Raw genomic sequence first — 23,188 nt, 5'->3', positions numbered from 1 at the left:
TTATGCCCATTTACAGTGAGTATCAACAGTGGATGAATTTATTTTGTCATTGCATAATGACAGTACTGGGTGACATACTGTTGTTATTAATAACATAGCCCCTTCCTTATACTGCCAAGCTTTCAGGGTCTTTTAGACTATGAGTTCATGAGGGTGTGGAGTGGGTTTAATTGCTTTCTTGACTGTGCATGAGTTGTAATAATCATAATAGATATTACATAGTCTGCTATGTGCAAACCACTATTCTGAATAACTTGCAAATATTAACCCATTTAATGTTCACAACTTTTTTAATATCTGTTAGTTATTTGTAGAATGATTTAATGAGTTTCATTTGGGCTTTTCCAAAACTAAGAATAGATTTGTATTGATGTATCTGTTCTAGAAGGTTTACGTTTTTTTCTGTGCCAAATATTATAGGTATTTCAAAGGTAAAATTTAGCAGAACCCTTCTGTGAATTCTCATTCCATTAATTCTTCATTAATGAAACGAATTAATAACCTGTACTTTTCTCATTCAATTACATCTCTTCCATTCTACCTGAAGAGCACATATAAATCACAACTTTAAAAATGATTAATTCATTCACATTTGATCATAAAAAGTTTCAGACCAATAACTAATTTTGACTGAATGATTCATGTATATGTAAGGGAAGTTTAGATGCTTGAGTTTTACTGATAATACAGTGTATGTTGATTCCATGTTGTTTAATCTGCTCTAGTAATGAGCTTTCAGGGTGGGGGGGGTCCCGTGGGGAGGGAGAGTAGAGTCTAAAGCTTTAGGTTAGTTTAATACAGATGGGAAATATGAAGAAAAAAAAAAGTATATTGTGACATATGCCTGGAAAAAAGATGGAATCTGAAGAGGGCTAAATTATTCCACTTGAAAAACATCGCTTTGACATAGAATTCCTAAAGTGAGTAAGCTATTTCTCTTAAAGTTCTGGCCTTTTATTTATTTGTTTGGGGATGGGGGGCTGGGATTAATGGAGGGACAAAGGGTTTATAGATCTTACTTCTACGTTAGTAGAAATCTGTTCAATCTAATTCTCGTGAAAAGGAAAGAAAGGCATCTTATGTATATTTTTGTGCAAAAGGTTCTACAGGTATGTCTTTTTTGTAGAGAATGGGTTTATGAACATAGAGAATTATACATAAAAATTACGTGTCCCGTTGATCAATAGCTAGGCCATAATGTTGTCATTGTTGTTTTCAGGTAAGTTGGTCATTATGCGAATCAAATCAGATAGAGATGGAGCTAATAATAAGCTTGTGAGCCCATCACATTAAAACTAACTATTTATGGAGGGAAAATGATAATCCAGTAACCTCAACCGAAGGTGACATACCAAAATATAAAACAACAATGGTAGGCTCACTCTGATTTGAGCAGAGTCGTGTCCATGGCTTCATTTGAAGCTGTTGATGGAGTTCTAGTGTAAATGACAGGAATATGGTGTCACAGTGTATTGATCTGCATTTCTTGTAAGAACTTGTGGCACAATAAGTACATTGGCAGAGCCAAAACTGTTGAGAACATTTTTTCATACCCTATACATGAGCACAATTATGAGATAGTTTAAATCCATTTATCAAGCCTTCTAGCTACTTAGAAATTACCTCTTCCAGAAACCCGGAGGGGATGCTAAGAATGCTAGGTGTGGCTCATTTCCCAGAAACTTGAGCAAAGACCCACACGAGCTGGTGCTCAACGTAAGGGACGAAATCTTGATCATAATTATTATTGCACTCTGCATAGAAAGCTCTGGTAAGGCCCAATTTATGAGGGGCACAGTGATAAATATAGTTGAAAGCTAATTTAATTACTGTCTGTGTGCCCCAAGAACTTTTCTCAGAAAATAATCACCAGATGGTAGTATGGAGGGTCACAAATACATGATTTGTCATTTGTGAAAACTTGTCATTGAATCATAGAGTAAGTTATGCACATATTGTCTCCCCATTAGCCCAGCGTGTGGACATAACCAAACATTCCTAGCCATACTCGATCTCAGGCTGTTGTGAGAATATGTCTGTTAGTGGGTCAGGACTGTGCTCTGCCTTTAAAATTGGTTATGAGAGAGAGACACAGGCTTTATTTGACTTTATATCTTATTTGGATCTCTGGAGTTAAAATTCTTTGACGATAAAATTTTGCAGCTGCTTTTCTGGCTTGCATTTTAAGAAAGTGGTATTCAGTGCTCAAGGGGGCAGTAACAACTTTAGAAGGTCGCAGAGTAAATCATGCAAATGATAAATTACAGACTTAGATCTTTGCCAGTGGATGAGTCAAGTAAGAACGGATTTGATGAAACAGTTTATGGCCTTGAGAAAGGAACTGTCACAATGCTGGATTGGCAGCCTCTACCACTGTTTGAGACAGTAACTGTGTCACTGATTCTAGTACTGAAATAAGGGAACTAATTTGAAAATGATGAATAGGAGAGTAGCAGAAGAAGCTTTCATTTTCTCTTGAGAGAACTGGCTGCCAGCTCTGAGGTCTTAGGAAAAATGCTGAATTTCTGTATTTAATAAGCTTGGACCGCATGTATGTCAAGAAGAAAAACAAAACGCTTTAATAGCCTTAACCAGATTACAGATGTGTGGCCAAACCAGTGGAGTTTGTTTTGGCTTCCAAGAAGGTGATGGCTGGAAGTGGAGATGCCTTTGAAGTGCTGGGTGGGTTGCTACCATCCAAGCTACATCTGGCAGTGATCACCAAGCTTGCTAGGGACCTTGTGGCACAGGCTGCCCCAGTAACAGGATATGACTGAATGGGAAGTACTGGGGAATGATTCACTTGTAAGAGTCACTTGGAGGATTGGATTATTGACTGCCGAGAATTTTACGCCATTGAGACACAGAAGGTCTCTCTTTATCCTTCAATGTCTTTTAATTAAACTGTCCAAATTTCCTGGATTACAAAATAGTAGGAAAAGAGGAAGAAAATACAGATCCTTATGGTTTTAACTGGCTTCTGGCAGTAGTACTCCCAAACGTGAATTTCTTCTTGAAACTGACATCTGGATATAGTTATCATCATTGTAAAACCCCTGGTTTAGATGAGATTCACCATTGCTCCATGTAAAGGTGGCCCTTAAAATTATGTATTTATTTTTTTGTTTTTCCTTTGGCCTCAAGATCCACATATTAGCGTATTGTGCCCAAAGAGATTTCCTTTACCTGAGCTGTGTAGTTCATCAAATCCTCAGTAACAATAAATCGCATGCTGGAACTGTATTTGGAAGTTAGTTATATAGAAGTTGGCTTCCAGGAGCCCTAAAATAGGAAGTCAGCTGTAGTACATGATGTCTCCCCTTCTCAGTCTAAACTAGCACCAAGAACTTAACCACAAAGAACTCTGCAAAATTTATTTTTATTTCTTTATTTATTTACTTTTTGAGGAAGATTAGCCGTGAGCTAACATCTGCCACCAATCCTTCTCTTTTTGCTGAGGAAGACTGGCCCTGAGCTAACATCCGTGTCCATCTTCCTCTACTTTATATGTGGGACACCTGCCACAACATGGCTTGCAGCGGTGTGTAGGTCCGCACCCAGGATCCGAACTGGTGAACCCAGGGCCACCAAAACGGAACGTGTGAAGTTAACTGCTGCGCCACTGGGCTGGCCCCAACTCTGCAAAATTTTAATAAGCGTGTTTGTTTTGGAATGAAGTCAATCATATAGAAAATAATTTAGAAATACTCAAAACTGTTTCCTAGGATTAGAGGTAGACAGTAAAAATCTTTCCTAGGTAGGAGCTAACTTCAGCTTCCTTCTCCACCCTCCTTATATAAAAAGTAAGATTTTCAGTGTTTTCTTGTGAAATTGTAGGTGGTGGAATTAATCCTACATAGCTGACTTTTATATATTTGCCATCTTCGTGATCCATTGATTCTTCATTTGTTTTAAACTGGTCCTAACTGATTTTCTGTACTTTAGTATTCTTTCCATCCTTCAAAAATAGGCTAACTTATCTGAGAATGAAACTGTTTTCTCACTTAACCTGCAGCAAGTTTCCTATATGGGGTGAGACATTAGTAGAACAATCTTTATTAGTTAAAAGTCTAGAATGTGCGGTATTTTTTTTTTAAGATTATGGTAGTTTACAGCCTTGTGAAATTTCAGTTGTACATTATTGTTAGTCATGCTGTAGGTGCACCACTTCACCCCCAGTGCCCTCCCTCCATCCCCCCTTTCCCCTGGTAACCACCGATCAGTTCTCTTTGTCTGTATGTTAACTTCCACCTATGAGTGGAGTCGTACAGAGTTCGCCTTTCTCTATCTGGCTTGTTTCACTTAACATAACACCCTCAAGGTCCATCCATGTTGTTGTGAAGGGGACGATTTTGTCCTTTTTTATGGCTGAGTAGTATAGAATGTGCAGTATTTTTAAAAAAATAGTTTATTACAACCAAATAAATATAGTACAAACTAATTATTTTGTAAAGTATTCACGTTATTAGTAGTATTTTTTCTATCATTTGTATTTTTTGTATATGTATATTATATTTATTTTATACTACACTCTTATTTATACAAATAAATTATTTTTGTAATTAAGCGAAACAATACGAGCACATTAAGCCTACCATTGGTGTTGACGACATTATTGGCTTAAACTCCCTCTTACTGCCCACTCCCCTCCGCCCCAAAGTGTCATGTAAAGGCATATCCTTTTCTTTTTTTTAAACTTTATCACTGATCATATTTAAGTGGGTATGATTTTACTTGCACCCGATATTTTGGTTGTCTTTAGTCAATAAGATGATTGTAGGAAATGAAAACATTATACATGCAAAATTTTATTTTCCCCAACCTCTTTCCCTAATTTCTTAATTGTATACGTAAACCAATATCATGCTACTTAATAGCATTGCCATATACTTTTTGAAGGTGGCTGAAGGTAGGAATTGTGAATGTTTGTGTTTTTAAATAATCCTAGCAGTAGTAGTTCCTTCACCTCTATGTTTTATTATTCTCTATGCATTTGTTATCAAATTAAAAAATAAGTAAAGGCCCCCCAGACCATCTGGTTGTGCTGTCTTGAAGATACAATGGATAGATGTTCATTGTTGTCATTTGTGTTCTGTTTTCCACCAAACATGTTGTGCTATACAAATAGTTAGAAAGAGAGCTGAATATTGAGCACATAGTAGGCTATAAATGCTTGTGTATTGACTAAATTGTTTTAGTAAATTATAATGTGTAATTCTGGGAAAGATTTGCCCAAGGATATTCAAATATATGGTATAGAATTTGAAGTTACTTGAAAATATAGGAGAGCACCATTTTATTGAGAGCAATAGTAATTCAAACTATATAAATGATTTGCTATTATTTTAAATATCTCCTTGTAGCATATAATTGACTTTGTTTAATTTGCAGTTGAGACCATTGTTTACTGTTGGTTGAATTTGATCTTCCAAAATTTTCTTTTTAGCAACGCATTGCCAGTTGGATGTGAAGAGCTTTTACTGTATTGTTAAAGTATGCAGTAGATATTTGCCATCTCTTTTATGTCAGCTGCTCCAATACCAGTAGTCATGAGATTAATGCTGTTGGGTACTAAAAATGTTAACACATGTTCACTACCAAACTGTAAAAGAGATTATCACCATGAAGGAAAGGGCAATACTGGTCATTTAATGATGGTATCACTGATATGCGTACAAAGACATTGGGTGGAAACAGAAATCCAATGTAATAGATGCACCCAAGTAGTTTAGGAAAGAGAAGACATGTTAGTAAATAAGATGATCTTTGCTTCAAAAATGTCTCCAAAGCTTTAAAGTGTGCTTTGAACCTAATAACATTCTCTTGAGACTGTTTTTTACATCCTACATGGGGAAAATTGCAATAATTTTATCATAGTGCTTGCTTTCAGAACTGACTCAAATAATAAATATGGAAGCCAGTTGAACTGAAATGTACAATGGACTTGTTTTAATGCATAGATTGGAATTGTAAGCAAGGGCAGGCCAGCGTGGGACTGATGTTTTCTTGGTCTGTCCATTTACCACCCATTATCTCACACTGTCAAACAGAAAAACTCTCCTTAGGGCATAATGACTAATCTCCCACCTCTGGTTTGATAATCATGGATATTATAACATGTTCCTTTTTAATTAGGTCTTTAAAAAGTATTGTAGGCCTTGTAATTATTATAATCAATAATAACAGATAATGACTTCTTAAGCACTTCTGTCCTAGATGAGGTTGAGAACATTATTAAAATAGATTTTGGTAGTCAACAAGTAATAATATTCTTTTTTTTATGAATTTAAATGTGTAGGAGTCCTTTTTATTTTAGAGAAGCAAAAAATATTAGAAAATATGATTTCCTAGAATTGGAGAATGGCTGTAAAAGTTAACGTGGAATTGATGTGAGCTCTTTTAGACATTTTAGATAGAAATTCTGTAGGTATTCAAATAGTAGTAAAGTCATTCTACAACTTCTATATGTTTGAAGACCTTCAATTTTATATTTAAATTATATTACAGAAACAGTTTTAGAAGAATTATGGTATCTTAAACTTTACTAATAAGTAGGGTAGGATATATCAAAGTTTTCATCTTTTACCTCCTGGAACATGCTGTTCATTTGTTTCCGTTTACGGGTTTGTACATCCTGTGAGTGTTAATCGCGTAGCTGCAAGTGGTTCTTTGGAAAATTTTATAGTTACTTTTATTGCAAATTTGGAGCCAAGGAGTCATACACGTGTGGAAGGGGTAACGAAGCACTTTGGGTTGTGCAAATGTTTACAAGGTAGTCATAGGACAGCCGCATTGCGTTTAAAATAATTTAATGATGGTAGAACCAATCACAGAGGAACAGGATTATGAGGCCACGCTTTATATAGCATCTCTGTGTACCTCAGCCACTTAGAGTCCGAGCTCATATACAGCTCACTATCGGTGCTGAAACACACTTAGCAACACTTATGCATAGACCGTTCATGACAAGATAGACTTTCTAACTTCCTTCCATTGGAGAATATTCTTTCCCACCATGCACATTGGGAAGTTGAGTCTGTATGTCCCATCTCTGTCTCGAATACTATATTTAGAATATCTGTGATCTCTGGCCATGACTCCTAAGTAGGACTAAATATGCTTTTGCTGTGTCATTGGTATTAGTTGACACATAAGATAGTACTTTTCCTCATAACCTCTTTATCTGCCTAATTAAGGTACCAGTACAAACAGTCCCAGATGGCCAGGCTCAGGAATCTAAATATTCTTAGGTTAGAAATTTTGATATAAAGCACCTTAAGGGCTTAAGGTTAATAAGCCCTTAGAACCGATTTATCTTTGCTATTTCTCAGAAGCCCTTTTTCTTATGTGACTTGTCTGTCATTGTCATTGCCAACCTATCTTTCCTACATATTCTTTGCAAAAGGCTTTGGAGATTTTTTGTTCTTTTGTTTTCAACTATCCTGCCATCACTGTTTTTGTTGTTGTTCTTGATTTGTTTTTCTTTTTAAATATTGTTCTTTAAATTTCTGACTCTGGTTTTCTCTCTTGGATTACTATAGTGTTTCTTTTACAGACCCTTTGTCCCCTGGTTGCTGTAATCTATGCCCTTGATTTTAAATACCACTTATAAGTCTAGTAGGCAATGATTTATTTCTCCAGCCCAGACTCTGTTTGGTTATGTTATAGGCATTTGAACCCTAACGTGTCCAAAAGAGACTTCTTAATTCCCACCCACCACGCCCACCTTGGTTTTCTCAAAGCTGTTCTGTCTCTGTATTGGCCCCATACCCTCTCCTAGGAATTATAGTCAAGAACCTGGCACTCCTCTACACCCTTCCACAGATCCTGCCGGTTCTGGATTCATGCATTTCTCTCCATCTTTTCCAGTACAATCCTAGTCTAAACTACCCTATTTCTCATTGGAGTTATTATAGTATCCTAGTGATTCCTGCTCCCATTCTCTCTCCCCTATACATCCACTCTTTCCCACACTCATCTTAAGCCAAGCTCTATACAGCAGCCAGGATGTAGATGGTATGTATGCGTAAAGTTCATCAGTGAACTCCCAAGATTAAGATGTGTTAATGGCTTTCCAGTACACTTAACACAACCAAATACACAAAGGAAATACAATGAAGCCTTTTGTCGGGATGCTCAGGATGATGTTAATGGGTAACAGTTATTGAACACTTAATTTATGTCAGGGCCTTGTCCCAATATTCTCAATCTTAGCAGCCTATTTATTTCCTCCTGATACTAATTACACCTTTTAGTATAGTCATGCACCACCAGTCAACGACAGACCACATATACGACGGTGGTCCCATAAGATAGTACCATATAGTCTAGGTGTGTAGTAGGCTATACCATCTAGGTTTGTGCAAGTACACTCTATGATGTTTGCACAGCGACGAATTTACCTAACAACGCATTTCTGAGAATATATCTCTGTTGTTAAGTGATGCACGACTGTACTTTATTTATCATCTTTCTTTCCTCCCGCAGAACATAAGCTCCTGAGAGCAGGGACCATCTCCTTTTCTCTTTTAGAGCCTCAGATCTAGCAGAATGCCTGGTACAGAGATACCCACTAACACTTGTTGAATGAATGACTTTTCTTACACTATTGTTTTAACATAGTAGAATGTTCCTGATTAGGCTCTTTAATCGATACTAGAAAATACCTTCTCAGGATATTTTTCATATAGATCTCTGAGTTGGGAAGCAGTCTTGAGTTGTGGAGAAAGAGGGGAAGGAGGGAGGAATGGCATAATTAGACTTCGGAAAGCTAGATTCTGTTTGTAGTTACATATGGCATCAGAAGTGGACATATTAGCAAGGCAGAAGGTGAGTGGCCGGGTGACCCGTTCCCTGTGGTCTTTCAAGAATGGTGGTTCTTCACTTTTAAAAAACAACAAAAAGGTGCAGTGCTATTTACCTAATGGAAATAGAAAAACAGTACCTCCTAGATCTGTGTATTTGTGGCCCAAGTTTCTGGTTCTTCATTTCCAACTGTCTGCCTGAGGGCTCTCCAACAGTGTCTTACAGCATCTGACATCCATCATGGTCAAAGCTGAACCCACTTCTATTACTCATTATCCATTCTTCCTGCCACATCCTCTGTTACCATTAGTAACCGTGCTCTACCCAATCTCTCCTTGAAGCATCAACTTCATCCTGTCACTAACCCCCTTCATCCATACAGTCGCCAGTTCTGTCGTGTTGTTTTCTCAAAGCTGTCACTTCCCTCATCCTTCTTGGCCAGGCTTCTCGAGATCCTTCTCCCCTTCCATCCATCACTCGCCCACCTATCTGTCCATATTTCTGCCAGCTCATACGTGTTGAAATACAACGATTCTTGCCACCCTTCTGCTTAAAGCTTTTCTACTAGGCTCTGACTCACTAGAAGCATAAAGACAAACTCCTTAGCCTTTCAAACTAGGTCCTTCTTAATATATCCATAGCCTGCATTCTGCTCACTTCCCTGTGCCCACTCCTATCTTCCAGCCATCCTGAGCTATTTGCAGTTCTTGAAGACGCTTCCTGTATTGACAGTGCTGTTCCCTGCTTCTGCAATGCCCCTTTGCCCCGTCTTCTCTGTGGTTGCTGTTCCTTCAGCACTTCCCAGTCCACCTGTTACCTCCTCAACCCGTCCCTCCCAGGCCCTCTGAACAGACCTTCTTTTTTTTAATCCATTGCAGTGAATCTTACAACACTGTTTTATGCTTCTTTGCATGTCCCTCTCTGCAGAACTCTGAGCCTGTGATCAGCAGTTGGGACTTGACCTAATAAAGAATAGGTCTTCATAGATTTTTTCTGAAATAATAAACCCCAAGGAAAACATTGTATATGAAAAATAAATGATACTTTTATTTATACCATTTTCAAAACCTAATAACGTGAAAAGGAAAAAACCATATGTGTCATATATAAATTTAAGCCATAGTCTAATAACAGCAAATAGGTACAGTATTTTTCCTTACCATGTGCTTTTCTAAGTGCTTGACATGCAGTAACTGCCCACAGCATCTCCTGGGGTAGGAAATGTTATCATCCCATTTTAAAGATGAAGAAACTAAGTCACAGCAGGGGTTGGTCACTTGCCCACAGTCACACCAGAGCTGGTAGGTGGCTTCCAAAAATGTGCCTTTAATTACCACACTGTACCCCTCTCTGGGACCCAGAGAATTAAACTAGAACATTCAATTAACTGTAGTATATTGCGGTGTAATTTTTTCCTGGAGAAAGGGAAAAGAATTAACAAGAACAGCTGTTATCAGCAATTTAACCTGAAAAGTAATGCACTTCCACATTCATTTCATTGCCATGTACCTTCTACATATCTTGCATTGTGCAAGGAGTGTCAGTATGTGATATTTTGACTCTACAGATTTCCCAGATAGCAACTATAGATACTTTTAAAAAACATACTTCACAAGGCAAGGAAGTGGGCTTATTGGAAGAGGAAAAAAGTCTGCTCACTGATGGAAAATGAACCAAAAGTCGTGTGTCTCCAAAACATGCTTATCCTGAATATTCTGGCTAATCTAAGACTTTCATAACAGTAGCCAGCTACGTGTGTCTTTCCCTCTTGTCTTCACCTCTACCACAGAGTTTTAAATACTTATTTCAAGCCCTCAGAACACGGGGATAAGGGATGCCCTGGGTTATAAGCCCTGCGGCCTGAGCCTTGTGGCTTGTTTTCCTTGGGGGTAAATAACACTTGGTACCACCCGAGGATGGGGGCAGATGTATCCAGATGTATCTATTTCTTCCTGGGAATGGGACCCCACTTGAGAACCTGGAGCAGACATGGTACTGCTACAGTTTCTGCATTATGCTAGAAGAAAGAGCAGAATTTGGTTCTGGTGTTGCTTCCCAAGTAGAACCACTTATTTTTTCACAAGAGAGGTGAGGGAAGCCCACAGAACCGGGCAGCTTCCCTTCTTTCTAAGGAAAAGGTCCTTCACAAGCTGTCCCCACCAGGAAGGTTAGGCTGGTGTCGTCCTTGTTACCTTTCTAGAGGGCTTTGGAGACATTTTGTACACAGACCATCTATAGCTTTTTATGAGCCCCTATGTGTAGAGACATAGTGGCAAAGGATGTTAAACACACAGTTTTGGCTGAAATGACACATTTTCAGGCATATTGTCTTACTCCTCTCCTTTAAAAATTGTAACAGCCCCCGAATCCCCACTCCGGCATGTCTTACCAAGCTCTCCTGCGTTTATCTTCTCCACAGCAGCTGTCACCTGTAACGTGCTAGTTTAGCATCTTTGTTTTTGGTTTTTTACCTCTCTTCTCCCTCCCGCCAACAGAACAGAAGTGCCAAGAGGGCAGGGGAATTTTGTCTGTTTTATTCCCTTCAGTAACCTCAGTCTCTGGAATAGGGACTCTAGAAGCTAGTATACACCCAAAGATCATATATCCCCAACTTTCCACCCCAAATGTACACAGATTACCTGTTACTTAGCAGCAGCCAAATCTTTGGATATGAGGAATTGACTCATTTAAAGTTTTCTGGCATCGCATCTGAATAACCAAGATTTTGTTCCACATATCAAGATTTGAAAATGATGCTGAAACTTTTTATCACCTTAGGTGCTTCTCATTAACCCTGGTTGGTTCATAAAGCTGTCAAGAAAAGAACCTGCTTTTGATTATATATGACATTTCTTGCCTCCTAAGATAGTGTTTAAAAAAGCAAGTTAGCTTTTTACCATAATTATATCCCAAACTTAATATTTCTTAAATCTTGCCAGAATATCATTTTCCCCTTTTCAACTTTCATACTTTTTATGATTTAAAGTATAGTTCAGACAGCAATTGTACCAAATATTTCAGTCTGTATCTCAAAAATCTAAGGACATTTTTCTACAGAGCCCAAATGACACCATCTCACCCACAAAATTAACCATAATTTTTAAATATCATCATATAGCCATAGTCACATTTTCCCTGGGTTCCAGAAATGGCCTTTACAGTTTTTCTGTACCAGATTCCACCCAGTCCAAGGCCCAGCATCTTACATCCTTAACTCTGAGGGTTGAGAACATCCTTCTTTATATCATGACACCAATGTGCTAAAGAAGCTTTGCCAGTTTTCCTATAAACTGCCCCATCCTTTGATTTGTCTCATGTCTTCAGGGCATTATTTAGATTGTTTTTCTCTCTTGCTGGAATATTCTTCTTGCTGTGAGGGTGTACTGAGATAGCGGAGAAAAGAGAAATTGTTTTTCAAATGTTCTCCCTTGGCTTTTGGTTTATACCAAAGCTTGGCCATGCTTCTCTTATCTGTTTGTTTATTTCAGCCTTATACTTTAGAATTTCGCTCAGTGAAACAGGGTAGAATTTACAAGCACGGATGAAGAGAAGTAGATTGTATACTAAACTATCATTTTTATAATCTTCCTTAAATTTTCTTTCATGCCTAGCCCCTTTTAGTGAATACAGTTAGTTTTATTCTTAGAATTGGCAAGAACCTTAATAGCCAACACACACATGAATTTAATACCGGATTCTGTAGTATTTGATCAACGTCGTTGTTCCATGTGGTACTAGAATTCTGAAAATATACTCTGTAACATAGGTGGGATTTTTTGTTTTTCTTACTTTAAAGATTAAGTAATTTTTTGTTCTCTTTCTTAAGCTCTTTTCTAGGACTACCTAACATCTGACTCTTATGTTTTCTCATAAGGAAGAACATCAAACTTTGTATGTCATTGTCATAGAGTACATCAGTTCTCGGTGATCTGGAGACATAGCTCAGTGGTATTTAGCCATGTTACCATTCATTCATTGGACATATATTTTTTGAGCATCTTCTGTGTCAGGCACTGTGTCAAGTGCTATGTGCATGGCTTTTCTCTTTTCATCTCTCGTGGTCCTTACTGTGGGTCAGCTGCTGTCTTAGGTGCATTGCAAATACTAACCCATTTGTTCCTCATCACACCCCTGTGAATGAAGGTACCTCCTATACGTTTGCCATTTCACAGGGAAGCACAGAGAAGTTAAGTAACTTGCTCAAGGTCACAGAGCCAGGATTCAAATCCAGGCAGCCTGGCCCCAGAGTTCAAACTTTTAACCACTCGGCTATGCTATAAGACCCTCTGCCTTGGACCCTGCGTTCTGCCACCTCTGACAGAGGCAAGAGTCATGGGTTGCTGTTGTTTCTGCTCTAGAATTTTAGAACTTGGACATCCTAGAAGCCTTTCACTTTGTTTCCTAATATGTCTTTTGTTTCAAATCAGGACAAAGCACAGCCCCCACTCTTCCCATACCCACCCCACCCCATAGTCCACCCTCTGTGCCTGGGGTTAGCAAACTTTCTGTAAAGGGCCAGGTAATAAACATTTTAGGCTTTGCAGGCCACATACCATCTCTGTTACATATCTTTTTTTTTTCTTTTCTTTTTACGATCCTTTAAAAATGTAAAAACTACCCTTAGCTCACAAGATGTATAAGAACAAGTCATGAGCCATTGTGTGCCCCCCGCCCCATGCCATTTTTCCTTTGCTTTTTGAGCACTCTTTATGTTCTTGTCAGAGGATTCCATTTCAGATCTCAGGTTTTCCTTCCTGTTACCACAGGACTTTTGCACAGCTGTAGCCACTCCGCCTAGTGCAGAGCTCCCCGACTTCTTAACTTTGGGCCTTCTTTAGGTCACATTTCGGTCATCCCTTCCTCTGTGGCTATCTCAGCATACACCCCAGATCTGGTCAGATCTCATTCTTTTGGGTCTCCTAGCCATTCATAATTATCTCAGTAGTCATTTCACATTTCTATAGTGATGATGTCATTGTCCTTTTGGCTGTTGGCCCCGTGAGCTACCCTTGCTCCCCAGTGTGTCTCTAGCTCCTGACACAAGGTCTCTAACCAGACTCCCAGCATCCACACTTGTCTCCCTAGGGTCCACTCTCCACCCAGCAACCAGAGCATCCTTACAACCTAAATTCGATTGAGTCATTCCTGTTGCATGTAAATGAAAATGCTATTTCTTGCCATAAGCAGCATGGCCTTACTGGGTCACATCCTGCCTGTCTGTCTCCACCAACTGAGCTTGCATTTCTCTGTGCCCCAGTTCCCTCCCCGCTCAGCTCGCTGGCTCTCTGTTGTTGTTTTCTCCTGCCCATGAGAAGCTTGCCCTCATACCAGAGCCTTGCTCGTAACTGCCTCTACCATCCACTCACCCTGATGCTTTCCACATTCCATGTCTCGGTTCCCACGACCCTTTCTCAGTGGCCTTCCCTGACCACCCTACTTGAAAAGCTACCTCCATCCCACACACACGTCTTTGGTACTCTACCTCCATCCCACACATTAGTACTCTCTAACAGTTTTTTCCCCATTATTTATTTGCTCATATTGTGCCTCCCCGACTAAAATATATGTTCCAAGAAAGCAGAGGCCTTGTCATGTTCTCTCCTCTTACCCCCAGTGCCTGGAATAGCACCTGGCCCTGGGGAAAAGCACAACAAACGTTGCTGATTGGATGACTAATGTGTGGCCTAGAGAGGCACCTAATAGAATGGTTCAATGGTTGGGTGAATTAATGCATTACCACTTTTTGCTCATTGTCACTCAATGCGTATTCCTTTTCAACTCACATACTTAACTATCCGTTGACTAAAGAAAAAACATCTGAACACTTGGTCTTTGCAGTTTAGCATACCTCACTGTTAAAACTCAGTATCTGTGTGAAATTCTGTTGTAATTAAGCTTATGTACTAATGTTATTCCTGAGTGTGAGTTATGTGGATATCCCTGCATCTTCCTCACACCCACTTTTCACATCCTACCAGCTCACACACCTCTAGCTCACGAGAATCACTTTCTCCTCTGAATTTCTAAAGCATTTAGTATGCAGTACATCTGTTAGTCATGCAGTAATTAGTGTAGATTCTCTCACCCAGAGTAGGCATTAATTCATTAATTAAATGTGTAAGAATGATGATACATCCTAATTTCAGATTAAGCTTGTGACCAGTAGCTCACCCTTAATGCCTGTGTCATGAATTTTTGCTCTCAGTTTTGTCCTCATCCTCCTAAAGCAGGAATCTGTAACCTGCAGCCCGGGGTGAGCTCGTGATTCATCTGCAAGGAGTGCCTTTAGCTGCAAATAACAGAAAGCCCAGTCATTGGTGGTAGGGAGCCCTGGGCTGGTACAGTGATGCTGCGATGCCACCTTTTTGTATCTTTCCACCCCTCCATCCTTATCAGCTTCCTGTCTGCATCCTAGTGTTTATCACCTGATGCTTGACAGATGGCTGTTGCCCTTCCAGGCAGAGAGAAGGAAGAAGGGCAGATGGGTAAAGGAACAAAAGCCCTCTGACCACTCAGTATGAACTTTCTCATCTGGAAAGTAAAAACCTTCCTCGAAGGCCACCAGGTGTCCTCTGGCATCTGGTTACCCAGAAATGTGTCAGTCATCTGGCCTTCCCTATCTGTAAGGTTTCTTACTTTCTCTGGTCGAAGAAGTGTTGGGAGAGAGGGATTAGGAATGGCTTTCGGGTGGCTTACCAACAATTTCTGCTGCAGGGGCTTTTTCAAGTGTGAAGGTTTGGGGGCCAGCCTGGTGGCGCAGCGGTTAAGTTCACATGTTCTGCTTCAACAGTCCCGGTGTTCGCTGGTTCGGATCCCTGGTGCTGACATGGCACCGCTTGGCAAGCCATGCTGCGGCAGGAGTCCCACATATAAATTAGAGGAAGATGGGCAGGGATGTTAGCTCAGGGCCAGTCTTCCTCAGCAAAAAGAGGAGAATTGGTGGCAGATGTTAGCTCAGGTCTAATCTTGCTCAAAAAAAGGAAAAAAGAGCTAAAGTTAATCAAAATCTCAGAGATCCTTTAGCTGAAAAATTAATAGTACCCACTACCTAAGGAAGGTCATCAAAACAACTATACAGAAACTCAGTAGAGTACTGAAGAAAAATCTATGCGGATCAGTTTTTAGATGATATTACCTATAGGTCACTTTTTTAAAGTAGTCATCAACATATTGTTGAATACTCTGAGCATCAAATTCATTCACAAAATATCTGAATTAATGAATTAATTAATTTAGAGGATTAGTTACTTAACTATTTCGGCCTAGTTAGTGAGGCCATGACTGAAGAAGCCATAGATTTATTTATATATTATATACTATATACTATATATATATACAAACACACGCACCATAATCTTTTTTTTTTTTTGCCCTCAGTCTCTCATAATTTGTGTTCTTATGGGATTGGGGGTTTTGAGTGGAGGTCTATCTTTTCAGATTTGGAAGCCCTGCAAATACAATTTTATCACTTCAAGCGCTCTTATTCTAGACCATTCATTGAGGGTATTTGAGAAGAGTGAGACTTGACGGTAGCGGTCTCCCCTCCTTTTAAGCCTTCTTACTGAACTGTAATGTTTATAAAGAGAAGCGCACATAACACAGGTGTACACAGCTCCGTAAATTTTCAAAACTCAACGCAACCAGGTAGCCGAAACTCAGATCAAAGCATGCCGTTGCCAGCCGCCTAGAAGGCTCTCTCCTGTTCCTTCCCAGTCGCTAACCTTCCCCTTGCTAAGTCCAATAGCTCCTCTGAGTTATGTCAGCGTGGGGGAATGCCTGTTTTCATAGTTGATGTCAATGGAACGGTATTGTGTGTCCTCTTGTGTGTTTGACTTCTAATGGTGCCTCTTGATGGAAGAGAGACTGGCTTTTTCTTACTTAGCTCTCCCTGTCTTCAAACATTTACTTGGAACTGTGAAGAATAAGCTTCCTTTCTTTTATATTTTCTCGCTTTTTCTGGCAAAAATCTTCTAATTTTCCTAATTTAACAGCATTAATTTCAGATATTGCTTCCCTCTGGGACACACTGACTTATGCAGCCATCGTAACTTCCACGTTAAACTCTGAGAACTGGGGCAGAGAGGGAAAGAGCTGTCTAACTTTTTGAAAATATGCTTTCCTTTCTCTCTATTCCTGACTGTGGGAGACTCTTTCTTCCTCTTTCTAGATCAATAAACATATATGTGTCTGAGCGTCTTCCTGGTGAGACTTGTCCTCTGGCCCCTGGTTGGTGGTTACATTTTGGGAACTGACGGGTGTTCTGTGTTCACTCTCGTCTCATCACTGCGGTAGTTCAGGTCTCAGGATTGTCCAATTCACAGAAGCCGTGGGAATCTGAGCTTTCTCTCTGCCATTTCCTCTCCTTTGTCCTACAAAGGAAAAGAAAAACGTCAGTCCTAACGGAGACTATGAAAGAATAAATATAGCTTTTTAAGGAATGCAAATGGTAAATTATTTTGCATGACTTAAACAAAAAGGAATTAAACTGGTGCATGAATCAAAATCTTTCACTATCTAAAGGGAATATCAAGAAGGCAACCGCGGGTGGAATTCTATCAAGGTCAGCCTTTATTTAGAAATACAAGAAGAGTCACCTTTGTGATGTAGTGTATCCTTCACCAAACCAAAGTCTTGCGTGCTGACACATAAAATTTTATCTTCAGTGATTTATTTCCTCCTAGTAATGTCCCTTTGACCCTTTAACCTTCCTATTAAATTCAGATAATCCTGAGGTGATCAGCATTTTCAGATAGTTCCTTCATTCTTTAGAAGTGTTTCTCATTACTAGAATTTAAAAACAAAAACACTTAAATTTGTGAATGTAGTATGAACATTCCACTGTGTTGCCACGGGATTATTTTACTGTGAGTTGTTTGTTTATAGGGAAATTGCTTTATGATGCTCAGCCTGACATTTGCATACACTGGCCCCTCCTTGCATTTTCTTGAACTTTGATCAGCTTTCCAAAACCGGCTCCCCTTAGTCACATCACAGAACGAAACTGTCCAGCAATTGAAGAGAAGGTGGACAGTAATTTTTTTCCCCTTTTATGAAAATTGCGATTGGAAGTTGGCACATTGGCAGGTTTGGCATTCTTTGGGAAGACCCAACGTCGTTAAAACATAACTGTGTGCTGCTGTTTTAATAGCATTCAAATAGATAATTAGATTCATGGACATCTAAATTTAATTCCAGAAATCAAAGCTATGGTAATAAGAGCTGGACCCCAGTTCTCTGAGGCCTAGTAATTTAATTCCTCTGCCAGCTGAAGTATTACATATCTCTGTTCCTTGTATTATGCCGGTAAATTGCTTAGGCAGATGCAATGATGGATGATGGGCATACATGTCACTCTTTTTCATGGCCAGACACATACCAGGATGCAGATCACTTTAAACACAGCTGTTTTGGTAAGCATGTTTTCTGTCTGCAGGTTTAAGTACAACATTCAAGTCATAACAGAGAGGGTTGAGGGAGGTTCCTGGGGGTACCCAGGATCGTGTTTTCACCATCCCACCTGGAAGCACAGTGCCGTCTTAACCCTGGATCACGTACTTGGACCCTGTCGCTCCATTCGTGCTCCAGGACAGCATGCACACTTCATGGTTTAAGGAGAATATTGGTTTGATTTGATTTTTCTCCCTGGATTTGCCACTTAATTAGGAGAACTAAACAGTGTTGGTGCCTATGATTTGATTCAATGCAGAAGAGAGCTCAAACACAGTGAACTGACTAGTGACATGCATCAGTTATCTTTCTTCTCTAGTACTACAACATCGAGATTCTATAGAAGAATAAAGAGGAAGTATACCGGGTAAAGTTGGGGCCATCTGAGCACCTATTAAATTTAGGATTCTTTTGAAATGTTGCCTAAAGTAGTAGACTTTTGTGCGGGAATTCAGTCAGTCAAGAAGTCAGTGACTGCACGCCATTTATGGCTAACCACATGAAGCCTTATGCCATCTGATTATCAATGCCAGTGTTTTCTCTTCCTCTTCTTACCTATTCATGGTCTTGTGGAAATGGTAAAATAACTGGTTAGGGCCTTCTCTCTATTAACACTTCGTTTATTAACACACTAATAAGTTTGTATTAATGTTATTCTGCTTAATAAGTTTCTCCTTATTCTTTGGCCACATGCTTCAACTTTTTTGGATGTGTTCATTTATTATCCCTTGTCTCATATTTAATCAGAATTAGAAAGTCATTCCACTGGGGGTCATACATATTTTTATAGACGTTTTATATATAAAAGTCCTTTAAGTTCTGAGCTAATAAGGGAATTCCATCTAGTGCTAGATTCATCTCTTTATATATCTTTTCCTTTTTCGCCCTCAGAAAAATTATTTGTGGCTGTCCTGGCAGAGTTTCAGTTTCTGAAAGCCTTTCACCATCTTCCTTCCTGTCTTGCTAGACCATGGAAACCTGTTTTCTTTCCCTGATATGTTTGACATCTGATCTCCTATACAATGTTGAACTCACACTAGCATTCCAGGCCTCAGGTTGTGTCTGACACAAACTCTCCAGGTTTCTATGCCTGCTCCCAACAATGTGCTTTTCCTAATAGGCAAGAATCAGCCCTTGGGTAATAATTCTCCTCTGCTGTGTCTTTTTTCTGGGAAATTTAAATGTCAACATGGCAGCCTCAGTCTTACTCCTGTGGTGCTTCTTGTCCAATAAGGCCTGGGGCAGGTGCTCTGTGAGTTGAAATCCTCCACCGCATCTGGATCTTTCTTCTGTATTGGTTTTGTAATCTGATCAAAGATGTAACATTTATTTCTCCTATATGGCCATATGGCGTGTGATACACTTTCACTATTTAACGCTGACATTCTTATCTTCGTTTATCATCCTTCAGATGCTCTCGACCATGTCTGCGCTGGCAGGTACATGATTTCCACAAGGATATCTTACTAGGACTTTGTAATTTTGTTCCAGACATGCCTTTCTTTTGCCATCCAGATTTGCTGATTTATTACTCAGCCCTGTGCATAAGTATATACGTATTTAATGTCATAAATATTATTTCTGATCCCTTTCCCAATTATACTGTGACTCACTGGCTATCTGTTACCATTATTCTCAGTATTGCATACTGCGTGGTTCTCAGAATGTTGTCCCCTGACTACCAGCATTGGCATCACCTGGGAACTTGTTAGAAATTCATATTCTCAGGGCCCATCCCAGACTCACTGATTCAGAAACTCTGGGGGTGGTGCCTGGTGATCTGTGTTTTAATAAACCTTCCAGGTGATTCTGATACTCGCTGAAATTTTGAGAACCACTGAAATACCAGATACTCTACAAAACTTACACAATTAGCAAGAGTAGAGAGCACAACCGTATAATTTCATAGGCATCCCTGACCGCTGGATATTGCAGACCTATTTAAGCCAATTTCTTCTCCCCACTCTATTTCCAGTTTAAACTTTCAATAGCAATGTTTGAACCAGTTTCCACTTATTCTTATTGAGTATCTGCTATGCAGATACTGTGTGGTATTTTCACATACATTATAAGAAGTCATCCCCATAATACAATAAACTCCATTTTGGTATCCTCCCCTCCCCACCTATTTAATAGACTTCGTTTATTTTAGAGCAGTTTTCAGTTCACAGAAAATTTGAGTGGGAAGTACAGAGAACTCCCTTCTCCCCCATTTCTGTCCCCTCTCCCCCATTTCCTCTGTTGTTAACATTTTGCATTAGTCTGATACATTTGATCCAGTATTGATGTATTATTATTAACTAAAGTTTATAGTTTAAGTTAGAGTTCACTTTTTGCGTTTGATAGTTCTGTTGGCTTTGACAAATGCACGGTGCTGTGTATCCACCATTACAGTATCTTACAGAGTAATTTCACTACCCTAAAAATCCCCTGTGCTCTGCCTCGTCATTCCGTCCTTCCTCACCCTGAACCCCTACCAACTGTTGGGCTTTTTGTAGTCCCCATAATTTTACCTTTTCCAGGATGTCACATAGTTGGAATCATGGTATCCTCTTTTTGCAACTGCATAAACTAGGAGGAGTTGTGCCCGAGGGTAAAAGGTGCTGGGATTCATACGTTGACCTGCTGGCTTCAAGCCTTGTGTGTGTTTTTAATTCAAGGCCATGTTCTCTCTTGAATTTACAAAATTCTTTGTCAGTAATTTTTTTTTTCCTGTCCTAAAATTTGTTTAAATGACCATTGCTGTTATTTCTATTTCCTGCTCCAGTGAAGACAAAGTAGTGGAAGTAGCAGAGGAGGAGGATGTGGCTGATGTGGAGGAAGAAGAAGCCGAGGATGACGAGGACGATGAGGACGGTGATGAGGTAGAGGAAGAGGCTGAGGAACCCTATGAGGAGGCCACGGAGAGAACCACCAGCATTGCCACGACCACAACCACCACCACAGAGTCTGTGGAAGAGGTGGTCCGAGGTAACCCACTGTTTGCTTTCTCAGGGAAAAGGAAGGCATCTTACCAGTATTTGGCATTTCTATCCAGCTTAGGACCACTGCCTTCCCCAAACAAAAGTAAAAATTCAAAATAACAAGTCTTCTCATGGTTGTTGAACTCTGCGGTTTAACAAACAATCCAACAATTCATTTCAAACCACGTGAAATCCTGATTATACAGTCTATTCTGTATCTTGTGTATGCTGCTGGCAAACCCCAGCTTGTTCTGCAAAACTCCACCAAACCAGTTACCATGTCACTGAACAAAGGCCAAGTTAGGTGACCTCTTTAGTATCCCCGCCCCCTCACCCCCGCCGTGGGTGTTTCTTGCACTCCATCATCTCTTGCCTCTTTCACCACCTAACTATGAATTCCTTGAGGCAAAGACTGGATTTTACTTAGTGTCATTCAGAGTGCCTGGCTTATACAAAGTTTTCAATAAATCTTAGTTGAGTGAGTAGTTGCAATTAGGTTTTATTAAAAAAGAAGAAGGATATTTGGTGAGTTAGCACATTATTTTTTGCCATGAACTTTAACTTGGATGACTTGTGTTGTCTTTATGTTATTTTCTTGGGGGAGGTGACAGTGCCTTCTTTGAGAGGTAGATGTAGCGTTAGACTTAAGACCTTCTTTTTCTGTTTAATTCCTCTGTTGAGAACGTTGTGAGCTGAAGGACTTTCGTTTAGTCTCCGTGAGATAAAAACCCAAGCATTCGGTTGACATTAAACAGCCAAATGTTATAGGAGCTAGTGAATTGTTGGGTTGCCTTTCTTAAAGGTATGCATTTGTTTTACAAATGGTAAAAGGTGGTCCTAGAATTAGATTGAATGAATGTGGATGGAGTTATTGAGTTTTTAAAGTCTATCCACAAATGTTACAACATTGTAAGTCTTCCTCTCACTTTTTATTAAGGTAGAATGATTTCAGCTCTGTGGTTAAATTGGAGCTTAAAATGGGTTACTTTCTCTGCCTCAAGTAGATTCCTAAAGATCACACTAGTATCTTCTTCCCTTCATTGCATTTTTTATAACTTTATTGAGGTATAATTTACATATAAAATTCACTTATTTTAATCAAATAAATATATAATTCAGTGGCTTTAATAAATATACCAAATTGTGCAACCACTACCATAAGCCAGTCTTAGAGCATTTTCATCATGCCAGTAAGATCCCTTACACCCATTCACGGTTGATCCTTGTTTTCACCGCCAGCCCCAAGCAACAACTAATACACTTTATATTTCTACACATTTGCCTTTTCTGGACATTTAATATAAGTGAAATAATTGATCTTTTGTGTCTAGCTTTTTGCACTTAACATAGTGTTTTTGAGGTTTTGCATTTCTTTAACTTGAAGCTTTTAAAACTGACGTTATTCTGAATTGAACACTCAGAGTTAGCTTAAAATCCATTGAAAGCATCAGATATTCTTTTTGAAAAGAATATATACTACAAGATGGATTGTTTACCTTTATCATTCCCTATTAATGACAGCTTATTCAATTTAGCGCAGTAGTGCTTATGTAAGTAGATACACATTTAAGTAAATGCTTGTTTTAGTTGAACCACTGTTTTTCAAATATCCGAGACATCCTTTCCCAGGTGTTTTTCCTGTGCTTCTTAGGACCATTTGTGGCAGATCTGGCTGAGTGAACTTGGTAGCTTCCCTATTCCTAGCAGAGAAAGACAGATTTTTCTGGAAACCTAAAAGATATGTGACTACAAATTACAGCAGTTAGTATTCTGTGGTGGGACTGATGTTCTTGTGATCTCCATCAAGATAGCTATTTACATAATAATTAACATCCACTTATTCGACATTCGTTTTTGGAGAACCTGTTTGGTACAAGCCATTTTGCTAGACTCAGTGGACCATCTGATGAGAACACAGAGGATAGCTGACCCTCATGGATGTTCAAATCCAGGAGGAAGTCAAAGATACACAA

General features: G+C 39.3%; 1 protein-coding gene across 6 annotated transcripts in view; it reads left to right on the top strand.

Moving 5' to 3' along the window:
* The window catches only part of APP (amyloid beta precursor protein), a 253,740-nt gene that overhangs the window by 118,680 nt on the left and 111,872 nt on the right, over positions 1-23,188 (top strand). For all 6 annotated transcript variants that reach the window (XM_014859018.3, XM_014859014.3, XM_014859016.3 and 3 more), the window contains exon 6: positions 21,020-21,222. In XM_014859018.3, coding sequence (XP_014714504.3) covers positions 21,020-21,222 — 203 coding nt within the window. The remainder of the gene's footprint in view (positions 1-21,019; positions 21,223-23,188) is intronic.

Source organism: Equus asinus, chromosome 18 (assembly GCF_041296235.1).
Source record: "Equus asinus isolate D_3611 breed Donkey chromosome 18, EquAss-T2T_v2, whole genome shotgun sequence".
In the NCBI taxonomy this organism is placed as follows: Eukaryota; Metazoa; Chordata; class Mammalia; order Perissodactyla; family Equidae; genus Equus; species Equus asinus.
Note: the sequence above shows the minus strand (reverse complement) of the source record. Positions and strands in the feature narration are given on the sequence as shown.